Source organism: Puntigrus tetrazona, chromosome 16, assembly GCF_018831695.1.
Source record: "Puntigrus tetrazona isolate hp1 chromosome 16, ASM1883169v1, whole genome shotgun sequence".
Lineage (NCBI taxonomy): Eukaryota > Metazoa > Chordata > Actinopteri > Cypriniformes > Cyprinidae > Puntigrus > Puntigrus tetrazona.
This window is the reverse complement of record NC_056714.1, coordinates 16,968,877-16,981,440: the sequence shown is the minus strand read 5'-3', so window position 1 is coordinate 16,981,440 and position 12,564 is coordinate 16,968,877. Positions and strand designations below refer to the sequence as shown.

The following is a 12,564-nucleotide window of genomic DNA, read 5'->3' as shown; positions in this document are numbered from 1 at the left end:
CTCTTAAAAAGTCTCTGAGAGAGGAAGTTGAGCGTTTCCCGCCGGACGCGCGAGCTGTGCTGTTTGTAGGTTTACCGCTCGTGTTCTCTGAGAAAAAAAGTCGCGTGGAGAGAAGCGTTTAGGTTGAGATATAAGTTTAAGACAAAAACGAACGGTAAGTAAGGCTCTGGGGACGCATTGTAATTGGTTGTTTAACTAGAAGTGGATTTCCTTAAGTGATTTTTGTCCACTTTGAAGGTTTTAAACAAAGAGGAGAAAACGGCAGTTTCTTCAGTGGATTTTAAAAAAAATGTTTCAAAAGTTTTCTTTTTGCCTTTTAACAGATCCCGTTGGTTTATACGACGAATCTGACCATGACCATAGTGGTTCTGCGTTTGCAAGGTTTAAACACAAAAGCAGGATCTGAAGACATACGAAGGTTTTTCCATGGTTTGCACATACCTGAGGGTGGTGTACATATCACCGGTGGCAAGATGGGTGAAGCTTTCATTATTTTTAATTCAGAGAGAGAAGGTCAACTAGCCATGCGCTACTCTGGAAAACTCCTTAGAGGCTCTTGTATTTCATTATATATTAGCAGTCTGGCTGAACTCAAGAGAAAAATGGAGTTGAGATTAAAGAAACCAAAGTCCACAGCAGTGGAGACTAAAAGGGTAACATCCTCGCCACCTGACACCAACAGAGCTCTTTTGCTTAGTCTAATGACTGCCATTCAAGGACTGCATTCAGATGAAAAAGTGGATCAATGCCAAGTGCCCGGAAATTTCAATCAAAACGTTCCAGAAACAAATAAATGGTCCTCAACTGACAATCAAACAATTGTGGATGGTCAGCACGGTCTAACTCATGACATGGAAACTAAGGAGCAGAAAAGCAGAGAAAACCTAAATTCCTGTAAGCCAGGCTACCTTCGGCTTTATGGATTTCCTGACTCCGTTCCCAAAGAAGAGATCTACCAGTTCCTACTGGGACTCCCCGTGTTGGAGGTCATCACAAAAGTTCGACTGCAGCTGGGTTGGTGTTGTCTGGTGAAGTTGACCAGTTTCGCAGATGCTGAAGAGGGGCTGAAATACAGCCACCGAAAATTCAAAGAATACAATGTTGCGGTCAGACTTGCCCATGAGAAGATGTGGACAGACGCTGTGGAGCAGTCCAAAAATTCAGTGCAAAACGCCAATCCTCACACTTTCTCAGAGCAAAGGGAGGTTAACGCAGAAAGAAATGCAATCAGAGGTTTCGCAACCAAAAGAAGTGCCGAGGAGTCGCCTTCACCTGGATCGCCAAAGAAATTCTGCAGAAACGTTTTATCCCCTCAAACAGAACTTTGTGTTATTGTCAATCATCTTTCAAAGAACATAACCAAAACGGAGATCAAGACGATTTTTGGCTGTTACGCAATCCCAAACTACAGAATAAAACATTTATTAAATAAGTGGGCAGAGAGGACAAGCACTGCATTTATCACCTTTGAGCATGAAGAAGACTATGCTTCAGCTCTAAAAATGAATGGCACAACTGTTGGCTTAAAGAACATTGAAGTGTCACCCATTGCTAAAGAAGAAATGCTTGCTATACTTAGCAGAAACAGATGTACTAAAGCCCGGAGGCCACCACCTTATGGAAATTCACATTTTGCCATGTCATGTGTATACGCACGAAATTTTCGTGCAGATGTCAGGAAAGAAGAGGTGAGAGACTTTTTCATGCGCTTCAATGTCTGTGAAGATGCAATTGTTTTGCTTGTGGACAGCCAGGGCAATGGTGTCGGGGAAGCCATTGTGCAGTTTGCATGCGAGGAAATCGCCAAACAGGCCCAGAGTCTCCATGGCAAGTATTTCATGGGAGCAAAAATTCTACTTGCTTGTATCACACCTCAACAGAGGGAGAAGATACTTGGTACGTGGTGAACAACTTGAGAAGTGAGATGTTCAGTAGTGCAAACTCCTGGTGAAAATGTCAAGGAGGACAACTACATCATTTGAAGATCCAGCGGAAGCTTTATCATTAGCTCTGTGAGCTGTATTAAAAATAAAAACTTTCAAGAATGTGCTCAGGCAATATAGGTACAACGGCTGATGCCCAGAAAGGATTTTTGAATACCACGTGGAAGGAGTGTACCTAAAAAGAAAGAAATTGGACCTCACTGCTTTTCATACAGTCCAGTGGTTGCCAAAGTTTAATAGTCAACATTTAAAGTGGATGAAAATAATTAAAGTTGTCCCAAGACAAGAACGGGTATTGTTTTGGTTTTAGGACAACTTTGAAAGGTTTTGATCCACTTCAAGTATTGACTGTGTTTAGGTCTGCTACAAACTGAAAAGTAATATCCTTTTATTTCACATTTTGCACTTTTACCTTGGTTGTAACTGCAGAACATGCAGCTTTCTGGCTTCTATTAAAAATAGATATCACATCTTGTTTTGCATATACATTTTTTCTTTTTTTTCAGTTTAATTGTGTATATATTTGAAGTTTAACGGAACAAATATCTGTGGGGATGGGTCTAATTGATTAATTTTTTTAGTTTTGGCCTCTGCATTTCTGTTAGTAAAAAAAAAAAAAACTAAAATATTTTGAGTTGTTTGATGTCTTAATGACCAGAAATTTGTTTTTGATTTCAAATGTATATTAATTATTAAACCTAATAGAAATGTGACTTGCAATCTCAATTCAACTTCAGTCTCGATTTTCTTTCAGTGAAGAAAAATTTGTATTCCAAGATACATCACAAACTGCTTATAAAATCTGTATAAAGCAGCATACGCACCATTTCTTACAATAAATAAAGCTAAACTAAGTGCAGTGATACTGTAATACAGCGTGTGGACAAGTTGTTGAGAGTAGGAGTATTTAAGGAGAAGCCCAAGTAAAAGAAAATATTGCACCAGCTTCTTTGGATCAACATATCAGTATCACAGTGCCAACTCATCTTCAAGTGTTTGTAATCTACGGATGTGTAGTTTTTGGAGAGCCAACAAAGAGCCTACATTCTACTGTAGTGAGCTTTATAAAGACAATGCAGGTGCAAAAACATGGATATACTGTATTCAAACTATGGGACAACCTGACTGAAGCAATGATACCTGAAGGATATAGAAACTTTACTCAAAGATCATACAAAAGAAACAAGGTTCTGTAAGGAACAATGAATTTATTTTACACATTATGGCAACAGACCTTTAGAAACGAGCAGTTACATTGTTTGAGGATCTTACTGACTTCACTTAAAGACTTTAATCAATCACTAAAACTGTGTTGCTACAAACCTGTATCTTTCATCAAAAGAGAAATGAAAAACATTTAAAATAATTATACTCCTGTATACATTGTAAAAACCAAAGCAGCCTAAAAGTCAAGAAAAAAAAAAAAGTTTGGTCATGAACAAAGTAACAAACAAAAAAAAAAAGCCATGTCAAAAACGGACAAAGCAGATTGCATCCAAGTCTTGGCCTCATCCATCAGATCAATGTTCAGTTGTAGAATCTTGATGGACCTGTCAAGGTAAAGTAGTCTGAAAATGAACTTCATGCATTATGACGAACAGTTTAAATGATAAAATGATATTCATTTAGCATATTTGCTCATTTGTTACAAGCCTATATGCTTATCTCTTTAAAAAGAACTGTACCCCAACAGATCCGCATTTTTATCTTGGTGGGAGTTAGAATAATGCAATGGCTTCAGTTCTGTTTCCCATCTTCATATTTGCTCTTATGTTTTGGACAGTGTAAGCATTAAAAACCCCATGGAAAATCTTGCCCACAGACAAAATAGAAGCGATACCAAATGTTCCAAATGGCAGTTTGATTCTAAGTTGGGCGGCATAACCAAATTATGCGGATATGACTCATACTGGAAATTCCACAAAAAAAAAAGTGTTTGTTTTTTTAAATTTTATATCTAGGTGTTTCAGCAAAACAAATACTTTACAAAGGATGTCCTTTTTTTATTTGGAACTCAGATTCAAAACGAGCAATAGTAGAATCCTCTCCTGTGCAATACCTGGCATGCTGCTGGAGAATCTGTCATTGGAGTTGTGTGGAAGACATGAGGAGTAATTCATGGAGGGCAGAGGCTTCACACTGGGCACCTGAAAGACAATTTAAATTAAAAAATAAACATGGCTGTAAATGATGTGTAATGTTATTGTTGATCTGGTGGCGAAGTCACTTCTCAAGCAAAGAGCCTCTTACAGCAGGATTTTAGGTGTCACGAAAAACTTGACCAGTCTGAGATAGCCGCAGTCCGCTTCTCCCCTTTTTAAACCCCTGCTAGCGTCCCACCCCACATACCATCAGTCCTTGGTAAGAACATCTGCATTCAATCTTAGGGTTTTTGTTTCTGTCCCTTGTCAGTTCTATAGGGTCTGTGCGCGTGTGTTTGACATGAGGCCTTATTTATGGTTTCTTTCTATGGGAACCTGGTGACTTCTGACCTTATTGAATTTACCAGTTGATGTATGTTTTGCAGACCCCACTGCCTTTGCATGCAATCTTCTAGCAGCAGACACCATTATGTTTAAGAATGGCACAAAAGTAACATGTAGTTGACTCATAAACGTATAGAAATTATAAAATAAAGCTGAAGGAAAACTTCGTCATAAAAAAAAAAGAAGTTTCTTCCAATAATCTTGACACATTGCTTCTTGTTGTTCATTAGATACAGCATGTTCTTTTGCCCCTAATTTTAGATCTTTTCAGAAAGATTATTTATTCTTTTTTTTTTTTTTTTTAAAGTAATCCAGTGAAATTTAAGATCATTAATGGCTTCAAATGGAAACCTCATCATTCTTTAAAAAGGAAATCAAGCATAAAAACCAGTAACCACATCCTGTGTTAGACTTGTCTGCAGAAAGAAATCTTGACTGTTTACACTCATCAACACAAACATACTCTAAAAGTCACCCAAAGCTCTAAAAGTGTTTCTAAATTTGCTAAATGTTTTCTAAATTTTAAGTTTTAAAATCTTGTGCATTAACTAGTTTAGTCATCTTGTTTTTAATTACACATCTTTCTGATATTCATCAACTGATCTTCTGCAGTCACTTGTTTTCATATGATCAAGATTGTGTGGCATTAAGAATTAGTTGTATTTAAATATTAAATCATTTGATATGAGCTAATAGAAAACGATTAAGAAAAAACATTTGAAGTAATAATAAAATGACAAAAATGTAAAGCATAAATAAGAGCCTTCACCGATGAAATACTTCTGAGGCGATACTCCATCAGAACATCTGTGAGCTTCTGTGTGACCTTCAAGACAATCTGAGCATCGTCCTCATTTTCAATACGGAAAGAGTCCTAATAAAAAAACAGAAACACACACATTTTAATAACTCCAAACAGCTGATAATGAAAACACAAGAAGTGCTTCAACAAGCACTGTGCATCCAAAAGAGAATAGTACCAGATATTTGAGCAGCGTTGCAGGAAGGCTATTGTTCTCTGGGCCTTTAGGGCCATGTCCCATCAGTCTATCACTGCTGCTGTTCATGGGCATGTCATTAAGGAAAGGTCTGCCCCTGCCCTCATTGCGCTGACCATGCCCAAAGCCATCTGGGCCAAGGCGCATGGGCCCATCATCAGGGAAATGCTGCATGTCGTCTGTTTCCATCATCCCCCTGTCTGGTCCAGGCATGCCGTTACCATAGCGACCAGGGCTAGTGAAGTCACCCATATCAGAATAACCTCTCCTCATAGGGGGTTCATCCATACCCCCATGCATGCCAGAGGGGAAATCCCCCATCATGCCACCCCGAGGTGGGAAATCCCCCATGAACATCGGACCTCCATATGGACCACCTGAGGATGTGTGGAGAAAAAAATAAAAATAAATAAAAAAAAGTCAAACAACCACACTCTACATTCCAAAAGAATTCACGTCTATTAAAAGGGATAGTTCACACAAAAATGAATGTTGTTTTTGTTCAGATCAAATTCCAAACAATATAGAAAAAGTATCCTTTATGATCAGTGGATACCCTTCAAAATGGCGCCAGGGTGAAGAGATGACTTGTTGAATTAAGTCATTTTTTTCCTCCCTTTTGTGCACAGGAACTATTTGTAAGCAGTTAAAACCCTGGTGTCACATGAATTATTTCACCAACCTTAATATGATTTTATTTTTTGATCTTACCGATTGAAAAATATTTTAAATTTGTGTTTTGAGGATGAACAGAGGTCTTGGAGGTTTGGAATGACATGATAATTTACCAAATGTTTTATTTTTGGGGGATCTATCCCTTCAACCCAAACAGACACATTGGTTAGTCACTAACCTGGTTTTAACCCTCTTGGAGGAGGCCCAAGAAGGCCAGCAGCTCCTGCAAATGCTGGATTGGGTTGTGCTGACTCTTTACAAAATAAAAAAAAAAAGACAACAACAAAAACATCAGGTAAGTAACTTGCTTCCTAGGGTAATATGTATATAAATTTTATATTTATTATATTTTAGAACCAACCTAATGTATCAATTATATTTAGAACAACTAGATTTTTTTACTTTAGTGAACAATGACAACTAAATGGTTAGTCATTTGAATCTTGTTAAAGTTCTATATCGAGTGCAGAACACACAAAGTGCTCAATGTGGTGTAAATAACAAAACAAATGACTTATTAAATATCAGAAGAGATGCATGAAAAAGCAAATACTGTACAAACTTGTCTGAAACCAACCCTATATGATCAGAAATAGCTAAACCTCTCAGTTGCTAGGATGCTATGAGGGAAGTGATACTGAGATTGTGCTAGAAAAGAACAGATGTTATATCTTCCTAAATTAGACAATAAGCAAAGACCTTGGTCGATACGAACAAGAAATTAAACGACTGTTGTAATATCTTTTCATTTTATTACTACAACTTAAATTCCTTGCTTGAACACAGAGTTGCTGCTTAAATGTAATTCATCTATGGACAAACATCCAAAAATGTTTTAATAATTTACATTTTCAGATGTCAAATGTTTAAAACCAGTATTTGGTATTTTTGGCATTTATTTGTAGAAATTTTGTTCATGTTTATGACAAAGCCACTGAGAACAGGTTTTAGCTAAATTTCTGATATGAAGAAGGTCTGAGACCAGCTTGCAGGAACTTCAAGGTCAGTGTCTGTGGAATGCAGATGTTGAGGAATGGGAACAGATACCGGCTGAAGCCAGTTTGCTTTTAATTTTGTACTCTAGCAGGGAATCTGCAGGTTTGTAAGCTAATATTTAAGTCTTCAAGACCTTTTTTTTTTTAAAGACCGGCACAAATAAAAGTAATACCATAAGCATAACGTTTATAGTAGCATACTAAACTGTAAAATGACTATAAAAAGCATGATTTATTTCAGATGTTTTCACGCAAACAGAAAGGTTTTATAAATATGATAAACTTCACATTTCAGCCTTTAAATTTCAGTTAGAATTTACTATAAATTCATATAAAATATGATCGTTTTAATTAATTTCAATTTTTGTAATGCATTATGTTCTTGTAGCTGCACCAGTTCACATTTACAACTGTGCAGCAGAAAAACAAGGGTTGATTTTCACATTTGTTTGAGCAAAAACAGCAGACGAGCTGATGCAAATGCGAATTACTCTCTGCCAGCAGGTAGAGCTTTTGGAACGGCACCTGACTTTTTTTTTTGAAAGGTGCCACACTCCTATACATTTAATGAATTCCTAGCCTTTTTAAGTTTAATCTTTACATTCAGCCATATCACAATTCTGTTTTGCCGTGCCCCTAAAATGAAGACTTTTTATGTACCACTTAAGATTATGTCCTTAAATTTGATAAACTATACTTAAGACTATACTTGGAAACTGTCTAGACTAGGTAAACAACCTTCTACTTAAGAATACGATTAGCAAAGATAACTTACTCATAGCCTGAAATGCCATAATCTCAAATGGCTCTTTTAGCACAGTCTGAAAGAAGGGGAAAAAATAAGAATGTATTATTAAGTACTACTAGTGTGAGATCTCTACAGCACATCAGCACAGTCTTACCTTAATTTGACCTCTTCCCTCAGATTTCTCAACTTCAGCAGCAGCAGCTTTAATGGCTTTCCTGATGGCTGGATCTTTAAGTGCAGCCTCTTCCTCATGGGGAACCTTGTCTTTGTGGTTCTGCTTCTGTATTCCAAAAACCCCAGCCCCAAAAAAACCCAGGACACAACATAAGGTCGCTGCGTACTACATCGGAAGCATGGATGGAGATTATCTAGCTAAAAATTGATAATGAAGATCATACCATGTATCTGAAGCCATGTTTCCAGCCGGTGATGTGAGCAGCTATTTCATTCTGCAGCCGCTGAACTTTACACAGTTTACACTGGTAATGGGGAGGAACCGACTTAGATGGGCTTCGATACTCCCATATGTACTGCAGGCCTATGAACACAAAGCACATGTATTCAAACACAAGGTCATTCGCTCAGTTTAAAGTTTAAAATACAATCCAACTACACAAACACTGCATATATAAATATGCAGCTAGCCAAAAGTTGCTAACAAAAATCAGTCAAGTATATCTGAGGGAGCAAAACAATTAGAGAAATTTAAGAACATTACAAAAATTATGTGGGATGACATTTTAAACATTTGAGGAATTTTCCTCAAATATAACTTAAAAATTAAATACTATCATCAGTATTTATATAAACATTCATTTTGGATGTTTGTGAACATCTTGATCCAATTCAAGTCATGATTAAATCATTTAATCGGTAAAAGGGTCCAATAAAAGCCAATTAACCTCCATTTATATAATTGCATAAACCATTAAGCATATTCTTTACTTACCAATAACGGCATCGGTGACTGACTTAAGCCGTTTGTTCAGACAGGGTATAGTCTGGATGGATCCATTCTTGGAAGTAAAAACTGATGAAACACATGAATCAGTACAATCAAAAAGGAGATGCATTGTGTACCTGGACTTAAAGCACAGACAGTGTTCCCACTCTACTGAAACAGTACCAAGTGGTTACAGTATCCCAAAAACAAAACTAGCAGAGTGCTCAAAGCACCCATTCATTAGTAACTCCCAGGCCTTGATGGAAAATTGTGGTCAGACAAGTGAGCCACAACTCTTTGCACTTAAACGCTGAACAACATATACAAACTCAACAGATTTGAACGGACTTTAAAAAAAAAAAAAAAAAAAAAAAGCTGCCGTGGCGTCTGCTGTTTTTCTGTCCAAAACCCCAGTACGATGACAAAAACACACCGGTTGAGACGTCAGCTGATCACGTCGCAGCAGTCTAACTGTTCTAATTGAGTTCGAGCCTAAACGCACCAGAAATATAATGCATTTCATGTTAACTTTCCTTAGGCAGCATAATGCATGCCCCGCGCAAGGCGCCACAATCAAAGCAGATAGGAGACCCTAAGCAGGCATACTAAGGGACTAAGAGGTGGGATACCCAACCTTAGAGCGCACGTGGATCTTGACCTGACATTAAAGCACATGGCGAGAGCAGGTCTTGATTTCTCTAATGTTGCTCGAAGGAGCTCAATGTTGACGTTTCTAATGTTGTTCAGCACGCTGCAGTTGAAATAGTGCAAAGCATTGGTCTGAAAAAGGTGCTAGTTTGAGAGCTGTGCTTTTATGCCGTGCTCAGGGTTGAAGCTTCAAAGCTCTGAAACACCCAGAAGTGGCACATGGCAATAACATTACCAAGGCCAGGCACAGCTGAAGGGCAGAACTGAGGGGTTCTGAGGGGCGGCACTTACCTATGTCACCACTGAAGAGCTGCTGCTTTTTCTGTCACAGACGACAAATAAAATTGTTGGTGGGGGAGAGAAATAAAGAGGAATTAGAGAGATACAACAGTACTGGAGATGAAGAGCAGAGTCCGCTCTCCTCCTCCTCCTCCTCCCCCGCTTAAATTCTCCTCTCCACTTTAAAAGTAGAGGGTGAAAGTCCTTGGACGGGAGGACACAAAGTGTCTCTTCGCCAGACACTCTCATGCTAACAATAGTGCTTTCTCCCCAAGAATGGAGTTCTATCAGGTAGACAAGAAAACATACAGGGTGATAAAAGTAACATGTTCTGCAAGTTACATTCTGTTTTCAAACAGAACGTTTACTTATTTTGTTCTGCTTTTAACACCGTTTCAGGCTATAAATAAAGAGTACCTTTTGAATGTTTGGGGTCGGTAAATTATGTAGGGTCTCTTACGCTCAAGGCTTTTAAAATCGAATACAGGACAAACAGTAATACTTCGAAGCATTATTCTAATTAAAAATAACTTTATATTTTAACATTTGAAATCTTATGAAATTGTTTATTTGGTCAAAAAAAAACATTACAATTTTGATACAAGTATTTTTGCGTAAACAATAATTCTTCATTATTCTCTGATAAATATAAAGTTCAAAAGAACAGTGTTTATTTACGTTTATGAACTGAAATCTTTTGTAACATTCTAAATGTCTTTACTGCCACTTTGCTTAATATTTATTTTCATAATAATAATTTTTAAAAATCCTACCGACCCCAAACTTTGAAACCTCAGTGTAAACTTTAGCCTCTTTAGCAACATTTCTATACAAGGTCTGCACTGAATAGGTGATGACTGTTGGAGTTGTGTACCAGTGTCCACCGGGTACCAGGCTTTACATCACGTCCGCCCGGTGGAAACGGAACATATATGCACCTGTGGCCCTTCAGTTTCAGTTCATTTCACTCCTTGTTCTAGGTCATGTCATGACCTCCATATAATATCTTAGACTGGTATAGGCGCCAGAAGAATCTGAAGGAGTGAAGATTCTGACGCACAAAAGATATGTAGCTAATGATAATTTATACGACGAACGTGTTTGAAGTCACTTAACTATTCCCTTTAAGCATAACTTTCATTGTAATAATTTTGGATAGCATAGGATACTCTTAAACTTCAAAAGGCATCAGGGGCAAAGATTAATACCACTTTAGCATTAATCTTCTCTAACCTTTGAAAAGTGCCATTCATCAAAATGTGGGGATTCCCACACCTATACAACACTGTGCCAACTACAGTTGGTCACAGTGGATCGCTGCTTTATTTGCTCATTTTGCTGGAAGATCTATATTCTAAAAGTGACTGATGAAAATGACTACTAAAGGCCACAAAAAAATATTTGAATAAAAATTGAAGCCTGTCAAACAGTTTGCAGCACTCTGTCAAACTGAGCTTTGTGGCATAACAGAGTTCAAGGTAATACAGGTGGGTGGGTGAAATCATTCAACCACTAACTACATCAAAACAATTACAAGTTGTTGCAGATAGAGTACAAATGACCAAAAATCATGATACCCTCTATATAATTTGGTGACCTAAATGGGTTGACTAGTGGGACCAAACACTTACATATGCAGACGTAAAAATGTGGTACTGAAGTGAGACGAAGTGATTGGAAACCGAGTTGCAATGAAACAGAATTTGAAGGGAAAAAAAAGAAAAAGAAATTCATGTTGAGTGAAGGATTTTTGAGTATTATGCATAAAAAAAAAGAAAGGTTGAAGACTTGGTTCTATGTATTGACTGTTGATGTGACTGGGTTTTTTTGTTTGTTGTTGACTGGTATATTGAAATATTCTCAATAACATAGGCATTGGATTTGAAAGAGTAGACAAATTGGATTATTTTTTATTTTTTACATTAAACGTTTTACTTCGTTAAACGAAAGTATCAGAGTATTAATAAAGTAAAAAAAAAAGGTAAATTTTAATAAAAAAAAAATTGCTGGTTAAAAATCAAATGGATGAATGGTTTGCGATGGAATAATGCATTTACAAATGTGATATGAATTAAAAGAAATTGTTGTTTCTAAACGAGACAAATCAACTAAGGTTAACAGACATGGACCGGCAGCGGTTTGAGTGACCACTCTTTCAGAACTAGCTGCAGGTCTGCAAATGATCTACATCCACATGGTAGAGGATGGATAATGTTGCTGAAGCAGCTCTGATATGATGTGCTGCTGTTAGGGCTCACCTTCCCACCGGCCCTGCTCTTCTTATTAAGATTTGGGTGAGCTTCCATGCTGCAAAATATAACACATATTACAGTATTTTGATTAATGCTTGAATTAAAAAAATATATTCCAAGAAAGAACAGGAGAAAGTTGTTTGTAAATAATATGCACAATTTCGGATGTAAGAGAAAGTAAATGATGACAACTCCGGCTCATAACAAAGATCACGCGCTTTCTTCCGGGATCACGCACAACTAACGTTACATTTAAGCTCATTGTGACATAAAGGTTTCTCTATTCATTACAACGCGGATATTTAAAGCTTTGCAAATTGTTTAGATGTTCTCTTTTGTTTTACTAACCTTGTACTGAGCAAATGCGTGTTTGGTTTTGAAAATACGAACGCGATAAGAAACTGGGCCGAAATAATTCAAGGAAAGACCCTACTTTGCTTCCGCTTATTTTCAAAATAAAAGCCCTATGAATTATTATGAACGTATACCAATACATTAATCTGAATAATTTAATAATACAGTAAATTATAGTCAACAGTTACTGTCGTTGATATCGATTACGATTGCATTTATTAAAACTGCTGGGACACATAAGTG

The 12,564-nt window shown here is 37.2% G+C and overlaps 2 protein-coding genes across 3 annotated transcripts; one reads left to right on the top strand and one right to left on the bottom strand.

Moving 5' to 3' along the window:
- Nucleotides 1-30: 30 nt before the first annotated feature.
- On the top strand, nucleotides 31-2,669 carry rbm12ba (RNA binding motif protein 12Ba). Its single transcript, XM_043260427.1, has 2 exons — nucleotides 31-154; nucleotides 324-2,669. Exon 2 carries the CDS (start codon nucleotides 354-356, stop codon nucleotides 1,905-1,907), a length of 1,554 nt encoding a protein of 517 aa, XP_043116362.1. The 5' UTR covers nucleotides 31-154; nucleotides 324-353; the 3' UTR covers nucleotides 1,908-2,669.
- Nucleotides 2,670-3,131: 462 nt separating this feature from the next.
- si:ch211-197h24.6 lies at nucleotides 3,132-12,446 on the bottom strand. 2 transcript variants are annotated; one of them, XM_043260428.1, is made up of 13 exons: nucleotides 12,316-12,446; nucleotides 11,974-12,022; nucleotides 11,347-11,370; nucleotides 9,728-9,758; nucleotides 8,795-8,875; nucleotides 8,244-8,383; nucleotides 8,000-8,125; nucleotides 7,873-7,918; nucleotides 6,281-6,355; nucleotides 5,410-5,804; nucleotides 5,199-5,303; nucleotides 4,003-4,090; nucleotides 3,132-3,493 (listed from the first exon to the last, which is right to left on the bottom strand). In XM_043260428.1, the coding sequence occupies exons 2-13, from the start codon at nucleotides 12,019-12,021 to the stop codon at nucleotides 3,471-3,473; spliced, it is 1,182 nt and encodes a 393-aa protein (XP_043116363.1). In that variant the 5' UTR covers nucleotide 12,022; nucleotides 12,316-12,446; the 3' UTR covers nucleotides 3,132-3,470. The 2 variants fall into 2 exon arrangements, with proteins under 2 accessions (XP_043116363.1, XP_043116365.1); XM_043260430.1 differs by lacking the exon at nucleotides 11,347-11,370 and having other exon boundaries at nucleotides 12,316-12,445.
- Nucleotides 12,447-12,564: the final 118 nt, after the last annotated feature.